The sequence below is a fragment of the Diceros bicornis genome, chromosome 17 (assembly GCF_020826845.1).
Source record: "Diceros bicornis minor isolate mBicDic1 chromosome 17, mDicBic1.mat.cur, whole genome shotgun sequence".
NCBI lineage: Eukaryota > Metazoa > Chordata > Mammalia > Perissodactyla > Rhinocerotidae > Diceros > Diceros bicornis.
This window is the reverse complement of record NC_080756.1, coordinates 11487866-11515354: the sequence shown is the minus strand read 5'-3', so window position 1 is coordinate 11515354 and position 27489 is coordinate 11487866. Positions and strand designations below refer to the sequence as shown.

The window sequence follows — 27489 nt, the reverse complement described above, 5'->3', positions numbered from 1 at the left end:
TGCTGGGCAAACCCAATGTGGGGCTGACCAAAGGAGTCTGAGTTGTGGGCCTCTCAATACCCTGCATGACAGTGACCTAAAGTGCCCACCAATGACCCCCTCTGGTTTGAGAGACATCCTTTAAGGCTCTATTTTAAAACTTCTGATCTCCCCCCACCCCGCCCCACCCCGCCCCGACTTCCCAGCAAGGCTGTGGATCTGAAGAGGAATTTCATCTCTAACCTTTGTCCCCAGGCCTGGCAGCTCACATGGGTAACCCACTGTCTCCCGATATTGGCCCAGGGACATTTCTTTCCCCAAACAAACCAACCTCCCCTCACATCCCCCACTCTGTACTTCCACTGACTGTGTTGGCAGCTTCTGTCAAGTTCTACCTGTAACTGACTTCATCTCTCAAATCAGATGTTTGGCTGCTGTATCCCCTGCAACAAGGAGTCATGCCAGCTGGACACACTCTCCTTCCGGAGCCCCTGGCAGCCAGGATGGAGCCGAGACCACAGCTTTTGAGACCCTCAGCCCTGGGTTTACAGCTCCGTTCATGTCGCTCAGGGAAGGCCTCCCCGGCAATCATCTCCTCATTGCTCCTGGCCTTCCTATTCCTGGCTCCGGCCACAGTGGCCACTCCCAGAGCTGACGGTCAGTGTCTGGCATGTGGGGGACCCGCTTTGGACCTGGAGAGCCAGCGGGAGCTGCTTCTTGACCTGGCCAAGAGAAGCATCTTGGACAAGCTGCACCTCAGCCAGCGCCCAACACTGAGCCGGCCCGTGTCCAGGGCTGCTCTGAGGACCGTGCTGCAGCGCCTCCATGGGCCCCCACAGGGGGCGCTTCCCGAGGCTGACAGTGGACAGGAATATGAGATCATCAGCTTTGCTGAGACAGGTGGGTTCCTGGTCTGTAGATCTTCCCCAAAACCTGACCTCTCAAGGGAAAGAAAAGTTTCCTCCCCAGCCTAACCCCTGACTCCCTCCCCCTAACCCATCCCAACTCTTGCCTCCCGTGCCCTGTCATCTCCTAATGCCAGGCTCCCCGCCCCAGGCTCTCTCTTGTAGTTCAGACCTGGCCAGCGGGCAGCTGGGAAGTGGGTAAATTTCACTTCTTTTGAGACTGCCTGTCCCCATCTCCTCTGGCTCCTCTCTCTGCAGCACCACAGACTTCCATGGGCTGTGGTGTGAGCCCATCCCCCTCCTGGGCCTGGACCCAGGGGCTGGGAGCTGGGGAGTCTGTCCTTTCTCTGGCCCCAGGATCCAGCCTCTCTGTCTCCCCGCTCCAGATGCCTCATTTGGGTAAAAGGGCAACAAGTAAAACACCAGGATTATACTACCTCTCCACCCTACCCTGCCCTCTTGCCTTCATACTTGAGTCCCCACATCAGAACAGGGTCAAAATGGGACTCAGAAAGGTGGATAAAAGATAGAGGGTAGAGGAGAAGAGAGAATTACTTCCATAGAGGGGAGAGAAGTTGGAGAAATTAGTGGGCAGCTGGAGAAAAGATCAAGAATTTGGAGACAGGACCATAGAGACAGAACACAAGTGTTCTCTCTGGCCTCTGAGCTTCTTGCAAGCTCTTTCTTGGGTCTGGAAGGCTCTTCCCATTCCTGGCCCCTTTCCCCTAGTCAGCACCTACTCCCCTATCCCTTCAAGCACTCCCATCCTCAAAAAACCACCCTGACCTCAGTGTGAGGGGCACCCTCTCTGTTGGCCCCCACCCTCACCCAGGACTCTCCATAGGGAATTGCCTGTGTTTCCAGGTTTTCTGTGAAGTCTGTCTTCCCATAGAATGTCAACTCCATGAGGCCAGGAACTGTCATTTATTTCTCATGTTGTCATGAGAGGCTGGTGTATAGTAGAAATAACTAACACTTACACAATGTTTACTGTGTTACAAGCCTTTTACATATACCAACTCCTTGAGATCCTCACAACAACCCAGTGAGGCAAGTACTGTTATCCCATTTTAGAGGAGATGAAACTGAGGCACAAAGAGGTTGAGTATCTTGCTCAAGTTCGCATGATTGGTAAGTAGTGGAGCCAGGCAGTCTAGCTCTGGAATCCATGACCTTGACCACTATACCACTTTGCCTCCCGCGAACATAGTAGTTGCTCAGTAAACACTGGTTGCATTAAACAACCAAACCATGCTGTAGGTCAGCTTGACCGCAGTCTAGAGTCCCCACTGATGGATGAGACCCTATTCCACTTCAGAAGGAGGTTTCTGCTCATGATTAAGAACACAAGCTCTGGAGCCAGGTAGCCTGGACTCAAATCCTTGCTCGGCCACTTATTACTGTGTGATCTAGGTTGTTAGTAGTCAGTTTTCTCATTTGTAAAATGGGAATGATGAAAGGATAGTTGAGAGAATTAAATGAGCTAATAATGTATTTAGAAGGCTAAGGTGGGAGAGAGCAGGAAATAGAAGACTCAGCTCCTGCTTATGAGGTGTTTAGTTGCTGCTGCTGGGAACAAATTAATTAGAATATAAGGCAGAATGAAATAAAGGCTAGATGAGGGCAAAAGAGCCTGCTGGGCCAGGAGTTCATTCATGGGGACCTGGTGAGACAGGCAAGTCTTTCAGAAGAAGATTGCAAATGGGCTGGCATTGTAGAGTAAGTTTGACTTCAATGGGTAGAGAATGGTAAACAACATCCTAAATGGAGAGAAAAACATGAGTAAAAGTCTAAAGGAGTAGACTGCATTTAGAGTTGAGAAAGAGTTTGGAGCAGATGAGCACACGTGGACAGATGGCCATGAAACATGAGTCCCTTGAACACAGAAATCGTGGTTGGTTTTTTTTCATCTTTGTATCCCTGACACTTAGCCCAGTTCCTGGCACATTGTGACAATAATGATGGTTACCAGGTATCTGGTGTACCTGCCTCATCTCTTTTAATCCTCGCAGCCACCCCGTAAAGTAAAACTGAGACTCAAAGAAGATAATTTACATGGCCAAGGTCATACAGCTTGCAGGGGACTGAATTCAAACACAGTCCTCTCTGACTTCAAAGTCTATATACTTTCCACATGTTTGCTAATCAATGAATGAATACAGCATGCAGGCTGGAGGGGGCCTGACCTGAGATGAAGTTTGGAGGTGAGAATGTCTGATGCCTGGATTCCACCTTTTACATTTAAATATTTTAGCTTAAAGTTTTCATTCCAGTTTAAGCTATCATCTATACCACAGTGTGAAAGAAAGATCTGAGAATTGTTCTTGCTGGAGATATGAAGAGAGGGACCTTGGGGCTCTGGGGAAACTATGGTGGGAGCCTTCAGTGGTGTCGTGGAATGGGCTCATACTGGCTCCTGAGAGCTGACTGTGAGCATTTCCCAACTCCACATCCAGTGTCGTCACATTGATAGTTTGAAATCAGCCGTGGTGTGAGAATTTATACCACAGACATTGGCAAATGCTATAAATCAGGGTTTTTTCCTCTGGAATCTAGTTGTTAAACATTTACCAGCGCACCACTGCCTGTGACCTAAAAATACAAGTTATCTGCCTCCCACGCACTAAAATACAATGCTGAGACAGGGACGTGATAACCGTAATAGATACTCCTGTTCCAGTGGGGGATGGGGGAGTGGGAGACACACAGCGGTCATTGATCCATGGAAATTCTGATATCCCGCCAGGCACGTATCTCAGTCTAGAATCCCTTGGTTAGGGCCTGGTTCTGCTCCCTGGTAGGATTTTCCTGTCTTCTTAAGGAGTGCCCACAGCTGCCCTCCTTGGCTTCTACATCCACTCTCTCAGCCTCTGAGATGTTTTTCTTTTTCATTAGTAAATGACCTGCGTTTGTGGCTGAGTGGTTTTCTCAGCCTGCTTCCTGCCCAAAGAAGTTGGGGGCCCAGAGACCTCTTTTCATTTTGAATCATCTCTGTCCCTTTTAGTCCAAACTGGTGCTGCTTTCACTATTAAAATTCTCTTTAAAACTCTGTGGGCCTTCTAAATAATAAATTGTAGTCTACTCAGTTAGACAGAAGGCACTCCACTCTACCAAGACAGACCCCTCCTTAGGTTACAAGTCGGGGTGTTGTGACAACACTCTTAAGATTCTTAGAAGCCCTTTTGTCTAGTTGAGAGGGTCTACAGAACATCATCTTAAATTTTAGATCTTAACAGAGGGTCTTACAGCTGACCCTTTGTTTGTTTCCATCTTCACTCCAAGGCTGTTTTACTAGCAGTACCCTAAATTTGATTTTTGCCCCAAGACCATTTCTTACTTTGAGAACCTTTTGTCAGACAGAGAAAGGAATGAAAAAATATTTTATTGTTCAACCTAGCAAGTCCTGTTGGAAATATTTTCTCTAGATTCTGCTTGAAAATTGAACAGTTCCTTTTTCAGTTCTTCTCACTCCTGAAATGCCTTATCATAGGCAGCTAAAATAAGCCAATTGGCACTTTCAGCATTCTGCCTGGAAATACCTTTAGCTAAATTCACAACTTTGTTAGATGCCATTCCTAGCTTCCAAGTTACTGCGGACAACAGCCAATACATAACACAGGTTCTCCTTTCTCCAGCTTCCAATAGCAATTTCCTCACTGCTCTTCCTGCCTTCACTAAGTCTCCTCACCATCCTTCCAACCTCTGCCTGCCACCCAGTCCCAAAGCCAATACTACACATTTTAGGTCTTTGTTATGGAACACCCCAGTTCTGATACTAATTTCTGTTTCAGTTATCCAGTAATAAAACAAATAAGCCCAAACATAGAGGCTTAAAGCAAAAAATTCAGTATTTCTCATAATTTTATGGTTTGACTGGCTTATCTGGACAGTTCTTCTGCCCCACGTGGTGTAGCTGAGGTCACTCATGCACCTGCATTCAGCTAGGGGGCTAGAACATCTAAGATGGCCTCTGATCCTCCAAAGTTTCTTGCCACGCGGCTTCTCATCATTCAGTAGTCTAGCCCAAGTGTCTTTAAAGCATGGTGGCTGGCTTCCAAGAGGACCAAACTTCGATGTGTAAGTACATATCAAGCTGCTTCTTGCACCATGCTTGCCTGTGTCTCATTGGCCAAATCAAGTCACATGACCAAGCCCAGAGTTAATATGAGAAAGGACTGCACAAAGCCATGGATACTGGGAAGTGTTGTTCACTGGGGGCCAACAATGTAATAGTCTACCACAGCCCCTGCTCATGTGTCTGCCTGCCATAACTGGGTGACTTAAGACATTCTGACCATAGGGTGCTTAGTGACCTAGCAAGAAAAGATTAGTTGGGCCAATCAGACTCTTCTTCTAGGGTTTTGGAACTAGGACACTGGAAGATCAACTCACTTAGCTAGGAGGAACTGAGTAAAAGGTTCTGTAGACTCAGGAGCTGGGTCCACCATTTTGGGAGCTGAGGAAGCTGACAAGGAGACAGAAGAAGTAGATCACAAGAGAAGAGAGAGAAGAAGGGAGTAGACTTAGATAGAGAGACTGAGATGAGAGAGATCATGTTGGCCGTCAGAAAAGAGAGCTGTCAAGAGTAGCCATATTCCTGACTTTCCAATTCACACAAAGCCTAGTCGAACTTTATTTTCTGCCCTTTTATGCCCATGAGAGTATCAGTGGTGTTCCACAATAAAGCACCCTTTACTTGAAAAATAAAAATAAGGGTAGCTGAGGCCAAATCATAATGGACATTTAACTGCTTCCTAAAAGAGTTTGGACTTTATTCATCTATAAGGTTTTTTGAGACAGTGAATTTTATGATCTAGCCAAGTTTTTGGAAAATAATTCTTGTGTCGGTGTAAAATAAGAGTTAAACGAAAGACCATTCATCCAACAAATGTTTATTGAGTGCTTGCTATGTACTAGGTACTGGAGATACAATGGTGAACCATACAGGCATCTCTGCCTTCATGGAGTTCCCCTTCTGGCTGGGGTGGGTGGGTAGACACACATAGTAAACAAATGGACAAAACCCCAAGATGATTACGGAGAGTGACAGTGGCTATAAACACAGGGAAGCAGGATGATGTATTAGAGAGACGGAGGTAGAGTTGAAGGCTGCTTTAGATAGGTTGGTCAGGGAAGCCTTTCTAAGGAGGAGACATTTGAGCCAAATAGCAAAAAGGAGCCAGTCATTCAAAGATCATGGAAAGGCAATCCAGGCAGCCGGGATAGCAAGTGCAAAGGCCATGAGGTGGGTCCATGTTTGGTGAGTTCAAGGAACAGAAAAAGGCCAGTATAGGTAAAATATAGTCATTAAATGGTGGAATGCCTAATCATACAGGTTTGCTATGTTAAGGAGTTTAGATTTTATTCAAATAGCAATGGGAAGTCTTTGAAGGGTTTTAAGATGAGGAGATTAAGCTAATCGGATTTATGTAACAAAATGATCACTCTGGCTGATGTGTGGAGAATGGTTTGGGGGACAAGAGTGGGCCACTTGGGAAGCTATTATCATAATTCAGGAAAAAGATGATTGTGGGTTGAACTAATGTATAGTAGAGGAGGTGGGGATAAGTGAAGTTATTTTATGAATTGGAGATAGAGTTGACAGATCTTGCAGATAATTTCAAAGTGGGGGATGAGGGCAATTAATGTTTTGGCTTGAGCAGTGCATTCACCGGGAAGGGGAAGATTGGAGAAAGAACAGGTTTGGATTAGGGGAATAAATCTAGAGTTCATCTTTGAACATGAAAAGTTTGAGATATCATTAGATATCCAAGTGGAATATCAGATCAGCAGCTGGATATATAGGCCCGAGGCTCAGGGAGAAATCAGGGCCAGGGATATATATTTGGGAGTCACCAGCATATAGATGGAATTGAAAGCCATGAGAATTGATGAGACTGTTCTGGGAAAGAGTATAGATAGAGAAGGGAGCTCGGGACTTCCAACATTTAGAGGTCAGGCAGAGGAAGAGGAGCTGATAGCAAGAGACCAAGATGGAGTGGCCAGAGTCACAAAAGCCAAGAAGGAAATATTTCAAAAAGGCTAGGAATGATTAAGTGTGTCAAACACTGCTTAAAGGTCAAGAAAGATAAATATAAAGAGATGAAATTATTGGATTTGGCAACTTGAAAGGTGATGGTGATCCTGACAAGAGCAGTTTCAGTGGAGTGGAGGGAATAGAAACCCAATTACGGTGTTTCAATAGGGCAAGTGAGGGATGAAGAGGGGAAATTGGGCAGTAGTAATGGTAATAGGAATAGGAAGAAATGCATAGCATTCAAACCATTGTCGTGAGGGACTGGATGTGGGGAGTGAGGGGGTGATCCCAGAGTTTCTAGAGGTGATAAGGAGGGTAGTGTTGCCACCAATTCTAAGAACAGAAAGAGAGGTATATAGGAAGGAAAATTATGATTTCCACTTGGGATCAACTGATTTTAATGTGGTGGCAGGAAATACATGTGGCAAAATTAAGCAGTTAGAGGTTTAGGCCTGAAGCTTGGTGGCTCCCAAATCTGAATGTCCAGTGCAGAGGTACAAAGTGGTCTGGACTAGACATACAGATTTGGGAATCACCAGCATAAAAATTGTGTTGGCTGACCATGAGTGTGGGTAAGAGCTCCCTTCAGTGTGGAGTAAAAGGAAATGAAGGTCAAGAACAAACTCTGGAGAACTCTAGCATTGAATGAATGGTCAGAGAAAGAAAAGCCAGCAAAGAAAATCAAGAAAGAATCATAAGAGAGTTGTGTCATGGAAGCCAAGAGACAAAAGATTTTCAAGGAGGAAAATGCCAAGTGCTGCAGAGAGTTCAAGTATGCCGAGAATAGAGAGGTAGCTGGTGGAATTGACACTCAGAAGGCCACAATGACTGGGGCTTCTTGTGTCCACAGGCCTCTCCAACCTCAACCAGACTCGTCTTGATTTCCACTTCTCCTCTGATAGAACTGCTGGTGGCATGGAGATCCAGCAGGCCAGCCTCATGTTCTTTGTGCAGCTCCCTCGCAATACCACCCGGACTTTGAAGGTGAGAGTCCTTGTGCCAGGCCCACATGACACCAACCTCACCTTGGCCACTCAGCACCTGCTGGAGGTGGACGCCAGTGGCTGGCACCAGCTCCTCCTGGGGCCTGAAGCTCAGGCTGCGTGTAGCCAGAGGCACCTGTCCCTAGAGCTGATACCTGAAGGCCAGGTAGCCCACAGCTCAGTCATCCTGAGTGGGGCTGCCCATAGGCCTTTCGTGGCAGCCCGGGTGAGAGTTGGAGGCAAGCACCGGGTTCGCCGGCGAGGCGTCACCTGCCAGGGTGGGTCCAGGATGTGCTGTCGACAAGAGTTCTTTGTGGACTTCCGTGAGATTGGCTGGCACGACTGGATCATCCAGCCTGAGGGCTACGCAATGAACTTCTGCACAGGGCAGTGCCCACTGCATGTGGCAGGCATGCCTGGCATTGCTGCCTCCTTTCACACCGCAGTGCTCAATCTTCTCAAGGCCAACACAGCTGCAGGCACCGCTGGAGGGGGCTCATGCTGTGTGCCCACAGCCCGGCGCCCCCTGTCTCTGCTCTACTATGACAAGGACAGCAACATTGTCAAGACTGACATACCTGACATGGTGGTAGAGACCTGTGGGTGCAGTTAGTCCATGTGTGGTATGGGCAGCCCAAGGTGGGGTGAGCAACATCCCCTCACAGAGGTGCTCTTCCTTGAGAGGAGGGAGTGACCCCATTACTGCCTCTGTCCAGAAGGGGGACTCCTTCTTCCTGAGCAACCTATGGAAATGATCCCAACTTTGGCTTGAGGAGATCTTCATCTAAGAGTCACTGTACCATCTTCATGACCACCAGCCTCTCTCCTAGGGCATAGTCCATCCAGGAAGCTCCACGTTTCCAACTGCCACCCTGGAGACTCTGATCCACCTGCAACCATGAGGAGCGCCATCTGGTTCCCAGGCAAAGACACCCGTAACCTGCCCTTAATCCACGCCATAATCCACTATGCCTTGCTGCCTTTCCCATTCCATGGCCCCTATTCTGGGATGAGCTGACCCAGCCTTTTCCCTTGATGGTCTGGCTCTCCAGGGAGCCCCTTCCTTGGATTCACTAGAGATGAGATCACTATTTCCCAGAGTGAGGCTTGCTCTTCTCTATGTCTTGAGCCCTTTTCCTTCTTACTGGCCCAGCTGGGCTGCTAAGGCTCTCTCGGCACACCCTCATCCATTCATTGTCCTTCTGTGCCCTGCTCTGTGCCCCTGGGGGCTGACTCACCTGAGTTCCTTTGGCCTCTGGCTTCCTGCTGAGTTTGCCTAAGGGGAGACGCAGGCAGGAGATCAAAGGACAGGAGGAGCTAGAGGGCAGGGTATTTCTTATTCCTGCTCCCTCTGCCTAGGTGCCATGCTCCTGAGTGACCATAACTGTGGGATGCCCTGACTGCTCCTGTCCAGCTCCCCACTTCCATGGCTCCAGCTCTGCTAGATTCTGATATCACTGCTTTGCACTAGGGGCTTGTAATGGCTTTCCACTCTTGCTAGTCCCTGCGTGCTTCAACATCCCCCCTTGGTTCCCTTAACCCTAGCCATATGTCTGTAAACGAGTTCTTCATTAAGTCTTCTTAGGTACGCAAGCATGGACAGCTGAGTGGGTCTTTTGTCTCCTGCCAGGACCCTGACTGACACCGCAGGTGACAGAGAGCCTAGCTACCCTGCCCTGCCCTTCTACTCTCTCCTCACACAAGTTCTTCAGAGCTGAGCTACTGTGTCCATCCCACACTTTGTGCCTCTTCCTTCCCCAGGCTGCCTCCTCTTCTCTCTTAGGCCACCTGCTCCCTCCCAGAACCATCTTTGCTGCTATCAAAGACCTAGGTTTGGGGCCGGCCCGGTGGCATAATGGTTGAGTTCGCATGCTCTGCTTCAGCGGCCTGGGGTTCACAGGTTCAGATCCTGGGCACGGACCTACACACAGCTCATCAAGCCATGCTGTGGTGGCGTCCCACATACAAAAAATAGAGAAAGATTTGCAGAAATGTTAGCTCAGGGACAATCTTCTTCACCAAAAATGAATGACCTGGATTTTACCTGCTCCTCTCCTCTCCTTGTACTCGCTCCAAGAAATGAGACAGAATGCTGCTCAATCAGCCAGTTGGCCGACAACCTGTGGGCACACACGTGGTGGGAGGCAGAGGCATGGCTCAGAGCTGGCTGCTTTCCCTCACTGACCCCCAGGGCTCCATCCAGGAGTCCTGTCTGGAAGCTGGAACTGGCCAAGGGCCACTTGAGTGGGACAGGGTGAAGAAAAGGAAGGCCATGGATGAGGTGAAGGAGGCATTCACTCTGAGACTGGGTCCTCTCTAGACCTTTACCCTTCCTCCTCTACCATCTCTCCTCCCTTTGGTTGGATAGCCCTGAACCATGAGGTCGATATTGTCTGCAGCCCAAGGCCGAGTTTGCGCAAAACCCACGTGTTCTTAGGGTAATGTAATGTCTGTGTTTGCTCAGCTTATAACCTCTCCTACAGGGGCTGAGGTCCTGGAATAGGAATCCTAGAGGAGAAAATCTGAAGAGGACCTCCTGGGGGCTGCAAATCTGAGCTGTGGGGCTTCCTGAGCACCCCATGGGAGGTATCCCATCTTTGACTTGAGGAGGTCTTCATCTAAGGACATCCTTGGGTGCCTCTCCCTCCCGTTTCCACTAGTGTCTCTCCCACCCACTCCACCACTCTCCCAGATCTAACCTCCCTCCCTCCAACCACAGCTTCAGTCCCCAGGGCCAAGACTAAGGTGAAGTGAAGTGACGCACTCGCTTTGGGGGCAAAATGTTAAGGGAGTGCTAAAAAATTCATCAAACAAGATAAATAATATCTTAATGCAATATTTTAAAAGCATCAAAATGAATGCCAAAAAATCCATGATGAACAAAATAGCAAATTTTAAAATAAACACAAGATCGGTATTATTCCCTTTCTTTTTTGGCTCTGCCTTTTGTAAAAAGGGGAAAGAGTGGGTCTGTCTTCTTCCAAACATTTTCTTCAAGAGCCCCCAGTCCCTAACTCTAGACTCTGTCGGGCTTTTCCCCTTTGGGCAAGATCATAATTCTGGCTGCTTCCACTTCCTTCCCCAGCTCCAAGCCTGCGCTACCCCCAGCCCCCAACCAGGTTGGTGGTGGGGCGGGCCTGTGAGGCAGATGGCTGGGGTATTTATAACCCGGGAGCACTTCTTGGGAAAAGTGACTAAGATGCTAAGAGCATATTTATAGCTGGGTTCTGACGTAAGTGTCAGTGGGGAGGTAGGACCAGGCACAGCAGCAAGAGGGTAGGAAGGGCTGGAAATTGGGGCCACCTGACAGAGAGGGGAGGGGAGAGGTGTGGTCAGCGACTCCTGCAGCCACTTCTTGCTGCTTCCCTTGACTCTGTCTCCTGGCACCAACAGGTAAGCTCTCTGAGACAACACCATGGGCAGAAACCTCTACTTTGCAGTTCTACAGTCCAGACTCCAGGGGGTAGAGGGCTGTCACTCACCAGCCCTGACCAACAGAGAGGGAGCTGGGGAGAGTGCTGAACTGTGGGCCTTAAATATGTTTCAAGACCTGGGGAGAAATGCAGGGTGGACAGGAGGGTCTAAAAGTCTCATTGTCCCTTCTCCCCACTCTCCACTCCATGGTGCCCTGAGTTTCTAGCAAGAGCCTGGCACCCATCACCAAGCTCCATAGCCCCATTGCCACGTGTGAGTGTGATGAGGTAACCAAAGGTAGCCGTGATGTGGGTCCTGACAACAGCCTCTGCTCTCTGGCAGTGGCAAGGGGAGAGACCAGAGAGACCAGCTTCTCTGTCTTCTGTTGGAGAGGCAGGGTCCCCAGAGTGAGAGACTGGGAAGCGCTCTGCGTCCCTCCACTCCTGGAGCAGCACCTTCCCTGTGCAGCTGGTCAGCGCTAAGCCGTGCTGTTGTCCAGCAGCTCGGCACTGCCACATGGTGGACACTGGCGGTACTGAGGCCCAGCCCCCAAAGCAACACCTTTCTCCTCCTGGTGACAGACCTAGTAGTCTCTCTTGACAGCCCCCACTGGCTAAATAGGGGAAAAATGAATAAAATGGAGTCGGGGCACATTTCCAAATCACACTCGCTTCCTCCCAGCTTCTAGAAGCAACTGGGGCATAAGGAGAAGGCTAGCATGAGGCCTACCGTCTGAGTTCCAGGTGGAGGGCCCCTGGCCCCCATGTAAAGTCAGTGAAGAAGGATGGTAAGAAGGAGGGCTGGGACTGGTGCACTCTCATTACTTTGCTCTTAAAAGCCCCTAAACCTCCTATTTCCCAACCCCATTAACAGAGGTTTGGCACCACTTCTAGGATGCCCCCAATTTAGGCAACACTCACAGTCCCCTGCAAGAGAACCGGCAACGGGTGCAGGCCCTCCCAAGTCCCATGCCCGCTGCCACCTGTGGTGGACTCTGCCCTGCTGTAAGATTGCATCACCCCACCACCACCTCTCTGGGTTTCCTGAGACACGACGGTAGCATGCCACCCCCACCTCTCCGCCATGCCCTCCTCCACGTCGTGCTCTAGTCCAACTGGACTCTGGGCCGCCAGCACAGGCAGGGTCAGGGGGTGACTTCTGTGCCCTGTTGCACGGTCACCTTGGCCTGGACAAGAGGACTCCGTTCCTCCCACACCCCCAACCTCTCAACCCTGTCCCAGCCTCATTGCTAGAAATAAAGTCACCAGAGTTCTCCTTCCAACCCAGAGACCCCAGAGAAATAACCACTGGAACTCCAGCTGCCTCGTGGAAACTGCTGCAGCAGAGGTGGCTGGGCAACCTAGAAAGACTGGGGTCTGGGGGGAAATGGCCCGGCCCCACCTCGTTCATATGGAGTTCCCGCCCCCGAATTCCAGACCTTGGGGCCTGAGCATGTGAAATCATCCTCTTTCTTGCATCATGTGTGTCCACATTGCCCCCCCACCCCCATACCCCTACCTCAAGCTCAGTGACCAGGGCCAGATGGTGAAACCCGAGCTCCAGGGGGGAACCTCCCCCCCCTGCAGGGACCTGATGGGCAGCACAGCCGGCCAATCCTGAGGCTCAGAGGGTAGGTTGCCGGCTGACCACTAGGTGAGGGAGCCCCAGGCCACTGGCTCTAAAGAGGCCCCAGTCAGTAACAGACATGAGCTGTGAGGGTCAAACTGGCAGACTTCGCTAAACAGAGCTACCCATCGGACCATCCTCTTCCTGCCCTCCTGAGTCCCAGGCAACAGAAGACAGGTGGTTCTACCCTTGGCCAAGGGTAGGTGTGGCACTGCTGTCTGCTGCTGCTGTGCCCTCGTTAGCCTCCACGCAATCAGATTCAACAGAAGGAGCAACTGCCGTCTGAGGCTCCCAACCCGACCCAGGGCCATCCGCCAGGAGCATGGGGCTCCCTGATGTCCAGTTCCAGCTGGTGCTGCTGTGGGCGCTGGTGTGGGCACAGGGGGCAGGGTCTGTGTGCCCCTCCTGTGGGGGCCGCACACTAGCACCCCAAGCAGAACGAGCTCTGGTCCTGGAGCTAGCCAAACAGCAAATCCTGGAGGGGCTGCACCTGACCAGTCGTCCCAGAATAACTCATCCTCCACCCCAGGCAGCGCTGACCAGAGCGCTTCGGAGACTACAGCCAGGAAGTGTGGCTCCAGCGAATGGGGAGGAGGTCATCAGCTTTGCTACCATCACAGGTAGGTGAGGGAGAAACAGGCAGAGAGCAGATGGGGAAAAGGAGGCAGAAGGGGAGACTGACAGAAAAGGCAGAGGGAGTGGGGTGTAGGAGGAGGAGGCGGAGATGGGGCAGGGACTGGTTGCGGAGGACGCAAAGCAGTCCCTGTTTCTTCTAAAGGTGGGTGCTAGGGAAAGCAGTGGGCCGGGCTTATGGGACTCTCAGAGCAGAGCTTCATCTCTGCTCACGTTCCTCAGTCCCTTCTCCATCTTTCTGGCAGACTCCTCCACTGCAACCTGCAGCTTCATGCTCACCTTCCGCCTGTCCACTCCTCAGTCCCACCACCTGTACCACGCACGCCTCTGGCTGCACGTGCTCCCCACCCTTCCTGACAGTCTTTACTTGAAGATCTTCCGATGGGGCCCAAGGAGGAGGCGCCGACGGTCCCGCGCCCTCCTTGCTGAGCACCAAATGACAACCCCGGGCTGGCACGCCCTGACTCTGCCCTCTAGTGGCTTGAGGGGTGAGGAGTCTGGTGTCCTGAAACTCCAACTAGACTGCAGACCCCTAGAAGGCAACAGCACAGCTGCCCGACAACCTCGCCGGTTCTTGGACACAGCGGGAAACCAGCAGCCCTTCCTGGAGCTTAAGATCCGGCCCAATGAGCCTGGAGCAGCCCGGGCCAAGAGGAGGACCCCCACTTGTGAGCCTGAGACTCCCTTATGTTGTAGGCGAGACCATTATGTAGACTTTCAGGAACTGGGGTGGCGGGACTGGATTCTGCAGCCCGAGGGGTACCAGCTGAATTACTGCAGTGGCCAGTGCCCCCCCCATCTGGCTGGCAGCCCCGGCATTGCTGCCTCCTTCCATTCTGCTGTCTTCAGCCTCCTCAAGGCCAACAACCCTTGGCCCTTTGGTAATTCCTGCTGTGTCCCTACTGCCCGAAGGCCTCTCTCTCTCCTCTATCTTGACCGTGAAGGCAATGTGGTCAAGACGGATGTGCCAGACATGGTGGTGGAGGCCTGTGGCTGCAGCTAGCAAGTGGACCTGGGGGTTTGGAGTAAAGGGATCACGTTGGGGGTTCCCAGGCAAAGGGCATCTGTGGCTGGGGGCATCAGATTTCTGATCCACAGCCCCACCCAGTGGGCCACCTGGCAATATGACTGGGTTGACCTCTATGGGACCCAGATGGGCACTTTCTTGTCCAGCCTCTGGCCTATTCCAGGCTGGTTGATGTGTGGGGAGATAGGGAAAGTGTGTCTTCTAAAGGAATCTACCCAGAAAGCATGATTTCCTACCCTAAGCCCTGTGAGAAGATGGCAGAGGTGGGGGGGGGGGGGAGGAGAAGGCAGAGAAAAATGACTTAGTCTCTCTCAAGAAGAGAAAGTCCTCAAGTGAGGGAAGGAGAAGCAGACCGAGGACCCAGCAGGCTTGGAACAGCGGAACCGGCTGGCCAAGGGTAGGGGCTGTCGAAGTGCTTTAAGGGAGGGTCAAGAGGGAGATGGGCAAGGGGCTGAGGGAAGGTGTTCAGGAGAGCCCCAGAAATGGGAGTCAGGAGAGAAGGGTGCTGGGCCTGAGAAGTTCCCTGGTTTTTCCTGGGGGGGCAGGACCCAATGGGGAGACAAACGTTTCTACTTTCCTAATAAAAACAAGGAAAACAAATCAACAAGTGTGAGTCATAAAGAAGGGCTGGGGTGATGGTCCAAAGCAAAGGTTCTCAAGGTGCGGTCTGGGGACCCTTGGGAGGTCCCTGAGACCCTTTCAGGGATGTCCCCAAGGTCAAAACTATTTTCGTAATAATACTAAGATGTTATTTGCCTTTTTAATTTTCATTATCTCGAAAGCATACAGTGGAGTTTTCCAGAGGCTGTGTGACATGTGATTACATCATCTGACAGCATTGTTAATGGGATGGTGCTTGTGTATTCTTGTGTTACAAACTTTTTTTCAGTTTTAATTTCTAATATGGTAAATTGATATAAACCACATAAACAAAACCTCAATAATTTTTAAGTGTAAAAGGGTCTTGAAACCAAAATGTTTGAGACTCGCCGATCTAGAGACCTCGGTGGGGAGGACAAAGCACTGTGCTCTAAAAGAGCCAGCCTGAGGGAAGGGGCAGATGGCTGGGACTGGAGCATGTGTAGGGTCCCTTCTTCTCTAGTGACCATTGGTCTTGCCTGACCCTCTGGGTATAACTGGTGTCTGGGTCAAAGTCATGTGGGGGAAGGAGGGTCAAATGTCCCTGCCCAATTACTACCTATACTTGTAGGGCCTCAGAGGTCTTCCTAGCTGCACTTTTTCCATGGACCCTCAGACTGAATACTGAACCTAGTGACCCCCCAGGCCCAAGGAAGTGGTTCTTGGAAGCAGAGCTAGGATGTGGGAGGTCTGTCTGAGGGGTGACATAAAAGGAGGGGACTCCTTTCCCCCACCACGCTTTCTCCCCTTTCTCATAAGGAAAAGTCAGAGAGACTAAAATAGCTGCCCCTTCCCCTGCATCTGGTCGCCATGGCAACACAAATCCCAAGGCACAGGGCACTCGCCTATCAGTTAGGTACTACCGCTCTGCGCTAGCAGCCTCTGCCGGTGTGCCCTCCGTTTCTGTGGGCTCATACAACCCCCTCCCTGGGCTCCTAACTGGGCCTTGGGTGGGGAGACCTGCTAAGTCTCCCCCAGTCTCCTCTGCCTCCAGTCAGACTCTGAGAGGGTGTGATGTGGCAGAATGGCCAGCAGAGGGAGCAGACAGCCTTGAGGAGCCGAAAGAGAGCGGGCAGCGCAGAGGTGCGGAGGTGGCCGCAGTCTCCAGAATTTAGAGATGAAGGAGAACGGAGGTTCTCAGGGAACATGCTTCAGCCCCAGGGCTCCTTTGTAACCTTGTGAACACACGCTGCACCCAAAGCCTGAGCCACCTGCTCCTCTCTTTTGTGCTTCATAGACTCCCTCACCTTCCGCGCAGGGCCGGCGACCCCAACTCTGTCCCAACCCTGTTTCCATCAAACTCCAACTCTGTCCCAACCCCTTCACGTTCCATCCGATGGGTGAAGCCGGCAGATAAACCACAGGGTGGCGGAATGCTCAATCAGCACCAGCCAAAGTCGACGACCCAACCTTCAATATTATCTTTCTCGGACGAACTTTTAGTCGCCCCGGCCCCCCGCCTCCCCCCCCCCCCCGCATATATCTATCAATCTTTTTTCTGGTTCTGATTCAGGGCCTCTTCGTGGGTAGTCGATCCAAGGATCCATGCCGGGATTTACTGCCCACCAGCAGCAGCGTGTTCAGCGGGGGGGCAGGGGGGGCAGGCAGTATAGGGTCCCTCAAGGGAGGGGGAGGATCCTGGGGGTCCTGGGGGTGCAATAAGCCCGGCACCCCCTCTCTCGCTTCCAGTTACCCCGCCTCATCTTCCAGAACGGTGAGAGGGAGGGAAATAGGAGGGAGGTGAGGGGCGAGCGGGAAGAGCGGCGGCGCGCCAGCAGCTTGAGCGAGAAAAAGTTTTTGCAAAAAGAAAAAAAAAGTTTGCGCTTCTCGCGGGTGGTCCCGGCTCGCGGCCCGGCGGGCTGGGCCGGCGGGAGGGCTGGGGGCCAGGTTAGGGCGGTGGGGGTGGCACTGAGGCTGCGCTGCTGTGGCCCTGTCCGCCCCCCCTCCCCACCGCACACCCCCAGCCCAGACTCCAGACCTGGACCGCGCATCCCGAGCCCTGCGCCCAGGCGGAGGTGAGAAGGGGGGCGCGCGGGGGACCACCTGGGAGCGGTGGGGGAGGGGGCTTGAGGGGATGCTCTGCTTGCGAGGGACTCTGCCCAGCCAAGAGGGAGACCTGGGGCCCAGAGGCAAAATGGGGGTGGGAGAGCCTGGGGTGAGATCTTAGAAAGTTTGGAGAATTTTTTCATTTGTGTCTCCGTTTCTCTGTATCTTTTTTTCTTCTGACAGTCTGTGTGTCTCTGTCTCAGGCAACCGTGGATCTCTTTGTCTGTCTCTGCCTCTCCCATACATTAGAAACATCTCACTTCCATGAGGTTGGGATGAAGAGGCTGGAGGGACGGCTAGCTGGAGGTCTGCGTGGTAGAGGGAACTCCAGGTGTGTCTCTGAGCGCCGGGCAGGAAGACGTCAGTGTTTCTGAAAGGAGGGGACAGCTAAGGAGAGAGCCCTAGGTGGGGTGGAGATGGGTGTGTGTGAGGCGACAGAACCACCGGGGGGCGGCTAGGCTTGAACCCCTGACCTGTCTTGTGACAGATGTGCTTTCGGGTGCATGTGTTTTGAGGAAGAGGAGTGCCTTCTGGACTAGGAGGGTGGCTGGAGGGGCCAGTGTCTAGTTTAGGCCCTAGAAAGACTCCCCAGGGAATTTGGACTCCTGAGTCCCAAGGGCTGTGGGCAGGGTGCTAAGGAGGAGCTGAGGAGACCTTGTCTTGACCCTCTGACCTCAGGACCACCAGGGCAGCTGGGGCCAGCCGCAGGGAGACCCCTACTGGGACTGGGCGGGACCACTGGCCGCTGCCTGCTTGTGCATCCCTGTTGGCCCCCCTCCCAAACGGGAGCTGGGGACCGAGGCCCCTCCTCTGGCTCAGACCACCCTGCCTGCCCTTGCTCCCCGCTCTGAAGCCTCTTTCAGGCCCCGTGACCCCGAAACAATCCGCCCTGGGCAGCTAGCTTTGGGGACAGGATTAGGGAAAGGGGATCCCATAGAGACCGGGGACTGAAGGTTTTAGGGGGCTGGAGAATTGGGGTCTTGATAGGATAGATCTTTACGGTCCAGTAGAGGGAGAAGGCGGGGCGATTTCCCGGGGGAGTTGTGAGGGCCGGAATTAGGGTGGTTTTCCCTAGGGGGGCGGGGTCCAGAGACCCCCCCCCATTATCTCCCCGGCATCCCCTGCCAGGCGGCACAGACCCCGCCCTTGACGTCACTAAGGGGTTCCCGGGGGTCTGGAGGGGTTAACCCTTGGGAAGCCATCCGGGACACCCGGGAACCTGAGGTGTCCTGGCACCTCCTCCTCCCCATACACACCTTATTTTATTTACCCACTTTCTCTCCCTACAGTTTCGGCATTCTTCTTTCTTTTCCACGCCGCCACGGGGACCCCCACTCCCCAACAGTGCCCCCCCCACCCCCGCGCCACTGCCAGCTTTCTGGATGCACTGAGGGGAGGAGGGAAGAATGTGTCCCGCCTCTCACCGCCCCCCTTCCTCCGACTCCACTGCGGCTCGCTCGACTGGGCTCCCGGGGCGGGCGGGGGAAGCGGAGCCGTCTGCAGCCAGAGCCTGCGGCGGCGACTTGGGTGGGCCGAGAAGGCACGGAGGCGGGGAAGGCGGGACCGGGAGAAGGGGGCGGGGCCGACTCCTGGGAGTTGGGGAGCGGGGGTGCGAGGGGGACTCTGGAAAATAGGGAGACACAGAAGATGATTCAGGGCTCCGGCAGGGGAACCCTGGAGCTCCCTGCCCCATCCTCGCTCTCACCCACACCCCAGGAAACGTAACTCAAGCTGGAAAAGTTGGCGAAATTTTTCTTTCACTAGTGTGAAGGGGAGACGTGGGTGGGCTGTGGCACGCGTGGGTGAGGAGGGATGTCGCCCCACTTCCAACTCTGCTCCCCTGCGGCTGGGCTGTGGGGCAGGACGATGAGAGTAGGCACGTTTGGGGGAGTCTCTTTAGTGTTTGGGGGGTCATTTGCGAGCCCCCGCCTCCTTCCCCTGGGTGAGTCATAGAAGGAGGCGGGAGAAGTGTCCCCCCATCCAGCTGCCAGCCAGCTGTGCCCCCCCACCCAACCTAGTGCCAGGGTCGAGTTGGGAGGTCTTGGATGCGGGACCCGGATCTCCGCTGGGAAAGGAGGAGTTAGGAAGGGTACAGCCCAGGCTGCGGGGTTCGGGCTGGATCATGGGGTCCCGGTTCCGCTCCCCATCTTACCCCGCCCTCACCCTAAATCCCAGCATCCCGGGATCACCCACCGCGCCGGCCGGCCCGCTCCCGGTCGTTCTCCACCCTACCCCGCCCCACCCCACCCTCAGTCCCGGGAAACCGGAAAACCCGGGGCGGAATAAAAACTGGAGTTTGAGGAGAAAAGCGGACAGCGGCAGCCTCTCCTCCTTCACTACTCCTCTCTAATGGATGATGGCTTCATTTTTTCATTCTCTCAAAGCCTTCCTTCATAGTCCTTCTCCTGTTCCCAAAACAGACCAAAAGAATTTAGATGGGAGCCCAGATTCAAACCACCCCAGAATAACATCAGAAAAACATTTCATCCTTTCACCCAATAGACCCGGGAGGCTCCCCTCAGAAACCTTATCCCCTTCTACACACAGTTTTCTGCCATAGGGAGAAAAGGGCAGATCGTCGGTGATCTCTCCTGGCCCCAGCAGCTTCTGTCTGGGCTGTGGCGAGAGCGCCCTCTGCTGGACACTGGAGAGACTGTAGACGGGCTGTCCCCGGGCAGGAACAAATGAAGGAGAGGGAAAGGGGCTGAGGCAGAGGAGCCAGCCCAGGGCTTGAAGTCAGATGCTCCGCATGAGTTCCCCATCCCACCTGTCAAAGCTGGCCCGTGGTCTGAGCAAGAGGAAAGAGAGGGCCCATGGTATAAAGTCACTTGAAGCTCATATAGGCACAATTAGTCCACACCCCGCTCTCCTCCCACCACACACACAGACCACCCAGGCAAAGGTCCCACCCAGTTCCCACAGAGATCGCCAAGACTGCCTCTGCCTCTTTGGGACTTCTCTCCTCACCCTCTCCTTAGCTGAGTGATGCTCATTTCAACTCGATTTCCCACGGAAGATGTCTTGGAGGGGCTGAGGGCACAGGAAGCTCTGCCCTGGGTTCCATGCCTGAGGTAGTTATCTGACCTTCCCTGTCTCCCTCCTGCCTTTATGACTTGCAGATCTCCCTTCCCCTCCTGCAGTGTCCCCACACTCTCCTCTGAGACACCATGTTCAACTCGATGACCCCACCACCAGTCAGTAGCTATGGCGAGCCCTGCTGTCTCCGGCCCCTCCCCAGTCAGGGGGCCCCCAGCATGGGGACAGAAGGTCAGTGCATACACCAATCCCCCGGCCTTGAGGACTGGCAGATCTCTCACCCGGCCCCAGGGATCCCCCTTCCATCTGCTACCCTTTATGCCAGCTTCCCATCTACAGGAAGATTTGAGGCCCCATGTCACATGGGCTTGGAATATGGGATCAGGCCTTGCCTGGGGTTTCAAGTGAGGCCTTATATGTCCTTCATTCCCATCCCCCATTCTAGTTGTCTTTCTTTGTAGGGCTGTCTGGTCTGCCCTTCTGCCACCAGGCCAACCTCATGTCCGGCCCCCACAGTTATGGGCCAACCAGAGAGACCAACAGCTGCACCGAGGGTGAGGCCTCAGGCAACATCTCTTCCCTTTCTGCCCCTCTGGGACTTGTCCTGAGGGAGAAAGTGGGAGGGCAAGGGATCTAACTGGGGACAGGAAATGCTTGGAGATGGGAGCAAGGGGTCACAGCATGATCAGGAGGTCACAGATGGTGTCAATAGGGCAAAGCAGAGTCAAGTGTCACTTACCTGCTGAGAGTCAAGACCCATGGGTCTGGGTGCACGAAGAGACATGCCCCTTTACCATACCAATCTCCCCTGTTTCCTGCCCCAGCCCCACTCTTTCCTCCTCCCCGGAGTGCAGTCAAGTTGACAAAGAAGCGGGCACTCTCCATCTCACCTCTGTCGGACGCCAGCCTGGACCTGCAGACAGTTATCCGCACCTCGCCCAGCTCCCTCGTGGCCTTTATCAACTCACGCTGTGCATCTCCGGGAGGCTCCTACGGTCACCTCTCCATTGGCACCATGAGGTGCAGACAGCCCCGGGCTGAGAGCCCTCTAAACACCCTACCAAACCCCATTAAAAGCCTCAAGCCCTCCAAACCACCTGACCCTATTTGAATCTTGATCATTTCAAAGGCGTTGAAGCCCTCCTCAGTACTTCCCCAGGACTGCCTCAACCGCTTCCCATACCAAGTCTTCCAGAACCCTCCATATAGCCCAAGAACCCCTGAGACTTTCTGAGATGATAGTCCTGAATAACTGCCTCCCCTCCTCCTCCTCCCCAGCCCGTCTCTGGGATTCCCACCCCAGATGAATCACCAAAAAGGGACCTCGCCTTCCTTCGGGGTCCAGCCCTGCGGTCCCCATGACCCCACCCACGGGGGGATGATGCCACATCCTCAGTCCCGGGGACCCCTCCCAATGTGCCAGGTGAGAGTCCTCTTACTGCCACCTGATGTCCCTCAGCTCAGCTCAGTGTGAGGGTGGTGGACTTTCTAGAGGGACGATGAAGGCAGAACAGGGGATATGAAAGTTTTCAGTACCAGAAAAATAAAGGGGGATGGGTGCTGGGGTTTGCTCCTGGGGGTTGAATCAGACTCTTCCAAATGAGATCCCCTTTCGCCCACCCCATTCACCAGTGCAGTCTGAGGAGGAAGTCTCTTCCAAACCCAGGGGTTTCAGCTGCTGGGGTGGGGTTGCTCAGGGCAGGAAGACCTGGCTGGGCTCCCTCTTCCTTCTTCCCACTTCTACCTTCAAAACTCTCACCTCTTCCCTTGGGGAAGCTGAAGTCTGAGCTGGACAGCCTGGTTAGCAAGTGCCCCGAGGAGGCCTTGGAAGGTGATATGTCCAGCCCCAACTCCACAGGCACACAGGTAAGGGGCGAGGGGGACTTTACCTCTGGAACCTGAGCAAAATGAAAGCTGCCACCCAAGTGACCTAGGACTGCCTCTCCTGCCCTAGGATCCCCTGCTGGGGATGCTGGATGGGCGGGAGGACCTGGAGAGAGAGGAGAAGCCTGAGCCTGAATCCGTGTATGAGACTGATTGCCGCTGGGACGGCTGCAGCCAGGAATTTGACTCCCAGGAGCAGCTAGTGCACGTGAGCCCCGGTTGGGGGGGGAGCAGGAATGCTGGCTGGAGCCTATAGGACATTCCCGTGGGATGTTGTGGAGTCAGGCTGAGGGCAGGAGGTCAGAGGATACTGAGGTCAGAGGTTGAGTGCCCTGGTGGGTAGGCAGAAACTCAGGAGTTGTGGCTTTGTTTTAGAAACTTGGAGGAACTGAGGATGTGGGCTATGATGTTCTTCCTGCCCCTTCTTCCCCCATGAGGCGGAGCCCTGGAGGAATAGGGTGGGGTGGAGAGGTCAAGGGAAGGTCTGTTCTGGGTCTCCGGGGCATGGAGGAACCTCGGAGAGCCTCTGTCTGCATCTTCTCTCTCAGCACATCAACAGCGAGCACATCCATGGGGAGCGGAAGGAGTTCGTGTGCCACTGGGGGGGCTGCTCCAGGGAGCTGAGGCCCTTCAAAGCCCAGTACATGCTGGTGGTCCACATGCGCAGACACACGGGCGAGAAGCCACACAAGTGCACGGTGAGGCACCCGCTTCCCGAGCTCAGGGTCCCCACCAAGGGGCTCCCCACCAACGCAGGGCCCCGTTATGACTTTCATGGGCCCTAGGCAATTTTGCCTCTATAGACCCCTTCCTCCATAAACAATTATTAAAAAATAGTATTTTATGACTGTGTTGGTATAAAGATGAATATATTGATATTATATATTAGAACAGTTTCTTGGACCCAAAAGCTAATTTTTTCCCTCGATTTTAAAAGAAATTAAAATATTTTTGTGGGCCCTAGGCACTGTGCCTACTACTCTGCCTAATGGAGAAGCCCCGCATCAAGGACAGAAGACACCCCCAGGACAACCCCATCCTGAGATAGTCTAAGGCCCCCATGCAGGGGCCAGTGCCTCCAGCTACTTCTGTTCTCCCACCTCTTGCCTGCCCTTGTCCCCGAATTTGGGGAATTCTCCTGAAGCCCCAGTGCTCTCCCACCTCGAGTTATATTCTCTGATGATGTCCCTTTTGAGATTTAGGGTTCCTCTAATCTCCACATCCTTCTCTCTGAGAGCTGTCCTTTGACCCCCACATCCCTTAGTTTGAGGGGTGCCGGAAGTCATACTCACGCCTCGAAAATCTGAAGACGCACCTGCGGTCCCACACGGGTGAGAAGCCATACATGTGTGAGCACGAGGGCTGCAGCAAGGCCTTCAGCAACGCCAGCGATCGAGCCAAGCACCAGAATCGGACCCACTCCAATGAGGTGAATGCCCTGCCTGAGAGACCCTCCCCTCTTGAGAAGCCACCCACTGGGGAGACCCCCCCCCCAGGAAACCCCTTAGCCCAGCACCCACTCCACAGAGGTGAGTTTCCCCTGCGCATGTAATTCACCGGGAGAAGGCCTTTCTGAAACCAAGAATTTCCACTTTCCACACACCCCTCTAACCAGCCAAAGGGCTAACCTAAAACAGACCCACTCGAACTAGAGGGACCCTGGTCCCTTCAGCCACTGTATTTATGAGGCCTCACAGACCTGGGCTCACCCCTCACCTTGCCCAGGCCTGGGCCGTCAGTTTTCCTAATCAACCTTGACCCTCTCATCTTTTACTCCATGGGCCCCAGTCTCCTGATTTCCTCGGGTGCTGTGACCCCCCCTTGCCCCTTGTCCTCACTCGATGCCACCCCTTCTTCCCATTCCTTCTGCATTCTCTGGCTTTGACCCCTGTGCCCGCCGTCTCCCCCCTCCACTCAACAGAAGCCATACGTGTGTAAGCTCCCTGGCTGCACCAAACGCTACACAGACCCCAGCTCGCTCCGAAAACACGTCAAGACGGTGCATGGTCCAGACGCCCACGTGACCAAGCGGCACCGAGGGGACGGCCCCCTGGCCCGGCCACCGTCCCTTTCCACAGTGGAGCCCAAGAGGGAGCGAGATGGAGGCCCCATCAGGGAGGAGAGCAGACTGGCCGTGCCAGAGGGGGCCATGGTGAGACAGCTGGGGCAACCCCCACCTCCATACCCCCGCCTGCCCTGCCGCCGTCTTTCTGGTCCCCTCACAGCCGTCCATCCCTCCTGTGGAAATCACTCTTCTGTGGCCAGTCTTCCAGTCTCCTGTCCCAGTCTTGCTCCTTGGGCTACCCAAAATCTAGGGATTTTAGTGCAATTAATTATTTAATTGGTTCAGCGAATTCTTATATAGGACATATTGTATTGTTCTAAGCCTTTTACATGTATAATTTCATGTACTCCTCACAACAACTTCACAAGAAAGGAACGTACTCTCTCCACTGTCAGATGGAGAAACTCAGGCAGAGAGAAATTGCCCAAGGTCACAGCACTAAGAGTCCGAATGGAGCCCAGGCCCTCTGTGCTCCAGCCTAGGCTCTTCTCATCAACATCGCTCCTCCAGTTTGCCCCTGTCCCTCACCTGCCCAGCCCTCCCTACACCTGTGAGCCTCCCTCAGCCCCAGCGGTCACTGGGACACAGCCTTTAGCCCCTCACCAAGTTCAGGGAGCTGTGGGGAAGGGGGAAGGGGGCCACCCTCAGCCCTCATCTTCCCCACAGAAGCCACAGCCAAGCCCTGGGGCCCAGTCATCCTGCAGCAGTGACCACTCCCCAGCAGGCAGCGCAGCCAATACAGACAGCGGTGTGGAAATGACTGGAAATGCAGGGGGCAGCACTGAGGACCTGTCCAGCTTGGATGAGGGGCCTTGCATTGCTGGCACTGGTCTGTCCACTCTTCGCCGCCTTGAGAACCTCAGGCTGGACCAGCTACATCAACTCCGGCCAATAGGGCCCCGGGGCATCAAACTGCCCAGCTTGACCCACACGGGTGAGACCTGGGTGTGGCAGGTGGTTGCTGGGCTGAGATCTGGACCTTCCCTGAGGCTGAAGGGAGGACTTCACCCTTCAGGGCTTCCATACAGCATTTTTGTACAATTAGAAAAAGGTCCCCCTTCCTTAAGACACTTTCCTTCCATCTATCAGAAAATTGTTGTGATATACAAAGTCTATGATATGAATGCTGTCCCCTAGGATCATGCAGTGTACAACCTGTACAACTGTTCACAGTGGCCCTGAATCCCTGGTGACACAGAAGCAGAAAGGGCATGGGAGAAGGAGGAGACAGAACTGAGTGGTTAGAGTTAAGGAGCCTGTCCCTGAGATTCCAGGACAAGGCTATCCCATGGGGGAGGCAGGGGTGACATTCAGGAGGCTCCCTGACCACCCTGCCTTTTCTCTCCGTCACTTGCAGGCAGCCCTGTGTCCCGCCGTCTGGGCCCCCCAGTTTCCCTTGACCGCCGCAGCAGCAGCTCCAGCAGCATCAGCTCGGCCTATACTGTCAGCCGCCGCTCCTCCCTGGCCTCCCCTTTCCCCCCAGGCTCCCCACCAGAGAATGGGGCATCCTCTCTGCCTGGCCTCACGCCTGCCCAGCACTACCTGCTCCGGGCAAGATACGCTTCAGCCAGGGGAGGTGGTACCCCACCCACCGCAGCACCCAGCCTGGATCGGATGGGGGGTCTTCCTGCACCTCCCTGGAGAAGCCGAGCTGAGTATCCAGGATACAATCCCAATGTAGGGGTCACCCGGAGGGCCAGTGACCCAGCCCGGGCTGCTGACCGCCCTGCCCCAGCCAGAGTCCAGCGGTTCAAGAGCTTGGGCTGTGTCCACACACCCCCTACTGTGGCAGGGGGAGGACGGAACTTTGATCCCCAGCTCTCAACCTCTGTCTACTCACCACAGCCCCCCAGCATCACTGAGAATGTCACCATGGATACCAGAGGGCTACGGGAGGAACCAGAGGTTGGGACCTCCATGATGGGCAGTGGTCTGAATCCCTATATGGACTTCCCACCTGCTGATACTCTGGGATACGAGGGACCTGATGGGGCAGCGACTGAGCCTTATGGAGCTAGGGGTCCAGGCTCCCTGCCTCTTGGGCCTGGTCCACCCACCAACTACAGCCCCAATCCCTGTCCCCAGCAGGTCTCCTATCCTGACCCCACTCCAGAAACATGGGGTGAGTTTCCTTCCCACACTGGGCTGTACCCAGGCCCCAAGCCTCCAGTTGGAGCCTACAGCCAGTGTCCTCGTCTTGAACATTATGGACAAGTGCAGGTCAAGCCAGAACAGGGGTGTCCAGTGGGTTCTGACTCCACAGGACTGGCACCCTGCCTCAATGCCCACCCCAACGAGGGGCCTCCACGCCCACAGCCTCTGTTCTCTCACTACCCCCAGCCTCCCCCTCCCCAGTATCCCCAGGCAGGCCCCTATCCCCAGCCACCCCCTGATTATCTTCCTTCAGAATCCAGGCCTGGCCTGGATTTTGATTCCCCCGCTCATTCCACAGGACAGCTCAAGGCTCAGCTTGTGTGTAATTATGTCCAGTCTCAACAGGAGCTGCTGTGGGAGAGTGGGGGCAGGGGAGATCCCCCAGTCCAGGAATCTCTCTACCAGAGTCCCAAGTTTCTGGGGGGTTCTCAGCTTAGTCCGAGCCCTGCCAAGGCCCCAGTGGCCACCTATGGACCTGGCTTTGCACCTAACTTGCCCCATCACAAGTCAGGCTCCTATCCCACCCCTTCACCATGCCATGAAAATTTTGCAGTGGGGTCAAACAAGTCTTCCCATCGGGCAGCAGCACCACCCCGACTTCTGCCCCCACTGCCCACTTGCTATGGGCCCCTCAAGATGGGGGGCACCAACCCTAGCTGTGGCCATCCTGAGGTGGGCAGGTTGGGAGGGGGTCCTGCCTTGTACCCTCCTCCTGAAGGGCAGGTGTGTAACCCTCTGGACTCTCTTGATCTTAACAACACTCAGCTGGACTTTGTGGCTATTCTGGATGAGGCCCAGGGCCTGAGTCCTCCCCTTTCCCATGACCAGGGGGACAGCTCTGAACACACCCCACCTCCCTCTGGGCCCCCCAACATGGCTGTGGGCAACATGAGTGTCTTACTGGGATCCCTGCCAGGGGAGACACAATTCCTCAACTCTAGTGCCTAAAGAGTGGGGAATCCCGCCCACCACAGGGAAGTCAGGAGGAGGAGCCATAGCCCCCGGGGTGCCCCAGGGATGGGAGGTATGGGAGGGGGGCTGTATACAGTCTGTATATGTGT

General features: G+C 54.0%; 3 protein-coding genes across 5 annotated transcripts; all 3 read left to right on the top strand.

Moving 5' to 3' along the window:
* The first annotated feature begins 482 nt into the window (after positions 1-482).
* On the top strand, positions 483-8517 carry INHBC (inhibin subunit beta C). The gene is made up of 2 exons (XM_058559191.1): positions 483-879; positions 7772-8517. The coding sequence occupies exons 1-2, from the start codon at positions 483-485 to the stop codon at positions 8515-8517; spliced, it is 1143 nt and encodes a 380-aa protein (XP_058415174.1).
* A 4511-nt stretch (positions 8518-13028) lies between these two features.
* INHBE (inhibin subunit beta E) lies at positions 13029-14861 on the top strand. The gene is made up of 2 exons (XM_058557449.1): positions 13029-13564; positions 13823-14861. Exons 1-2 carry the CDS (start codon positions 13267-13269, stop codon positions 14578-14580), a joined length of 1056 nt encoding a protein of 351 aa, XP_058413432.1. The 5' UTR covers positions 13029-13266; the 3' UTR covers positions 14581-14861.
* Positions 14862-17136: 2275 nt separating this feature from the next.
* Positions 17137-27445, top strand: GLI1 (GLI family zinc finger 1). Of its 3 annotated transcripts, none has more exons than XM_058557811.1 (13): positions 17137-17258; positions 17493-17620; positions 20409-20556; positions 20787-20879; positions 21150-21345; positions 21604-21748; positions 22102-22191; positions 22280-22417; positions 22758-22907; positions 23474-23638; positions 24131-24361; positions 24941-25208; positions 25632-27445. In XM_058557811.1, exons 3-13 carry the CDS (start codon positions 20457-20459, stop codon positions 27374-27376), a joined length of 3321 nt encoding a protein of 1106 aa, XP_058413794.1. In that variant the 5' UTR covers positions 17137-17258; positions 17493-17620; positions 20409-20456; the 3' UTR covers positions 27377-27445. The 3 variants fall into 3 exon arrangements, with proteins under 3 accessions (XP_058413794.1, XP_058413795.1, XP_058413793.1); XM_058557812.1 differs by having other exon boundaries at positions 17473-17620; positions 20430-20556; XM_058557810.1 differs by having other exon boundaries at positions 17473-17620.
* Positions 27446-27489: the final 44 nt, after the last annotated feature.

Coding starts and splice junctions, on each gene's coding strand:
- INHBC (XM_058559191.1), top strand. CDS start 483: ATGGAGCCGAGACCACAGCTTTTGAGACCCTCAGCCCTGGGTTTACAG. Junction 880..7,771: donor CATCAGCTTTGCTGAGACAG/GTGGGTTCCTGG, acceptor TTGTGTCCACAG/GCCTCTCCAACCTCAACCAG.
- INHBE (XM_058557449.1), top strand. CDS start 13,267: ATGGGGCTCCCTGATGTCCAGTTCCAGCTGGTGCTGCTGTGGGCGCTG. Junction 13,565..13,822: donor CAGCTTTGCTACCATCACAG/GTAGGTGAGGGA, acceptor TCTTTCTGGCAG/ACTCCTCCACTGCAACCTGC.
- GLI1 (XM_058557811.1), top strand. CDS start 20,457: ATGTTCAACTCGATGACCCCACCACCAGTCAGTAGCTATGGCGAGCCC. Junction 20,557..20,786: donor CCCCAGCATGGGGACAGAAG/GTCAGTGCATAC, acceptor CTTTCTTTGTAG/GGCTGTCTGGTCTGCCCTTC. Junction 22,418..22,757: donor CCCAGGAGCAGCTAGTGCAC/GTGAGCCCCGGT, acceptor CTTCTCTCTCAG/CACATCAACAGCGAGCACAT.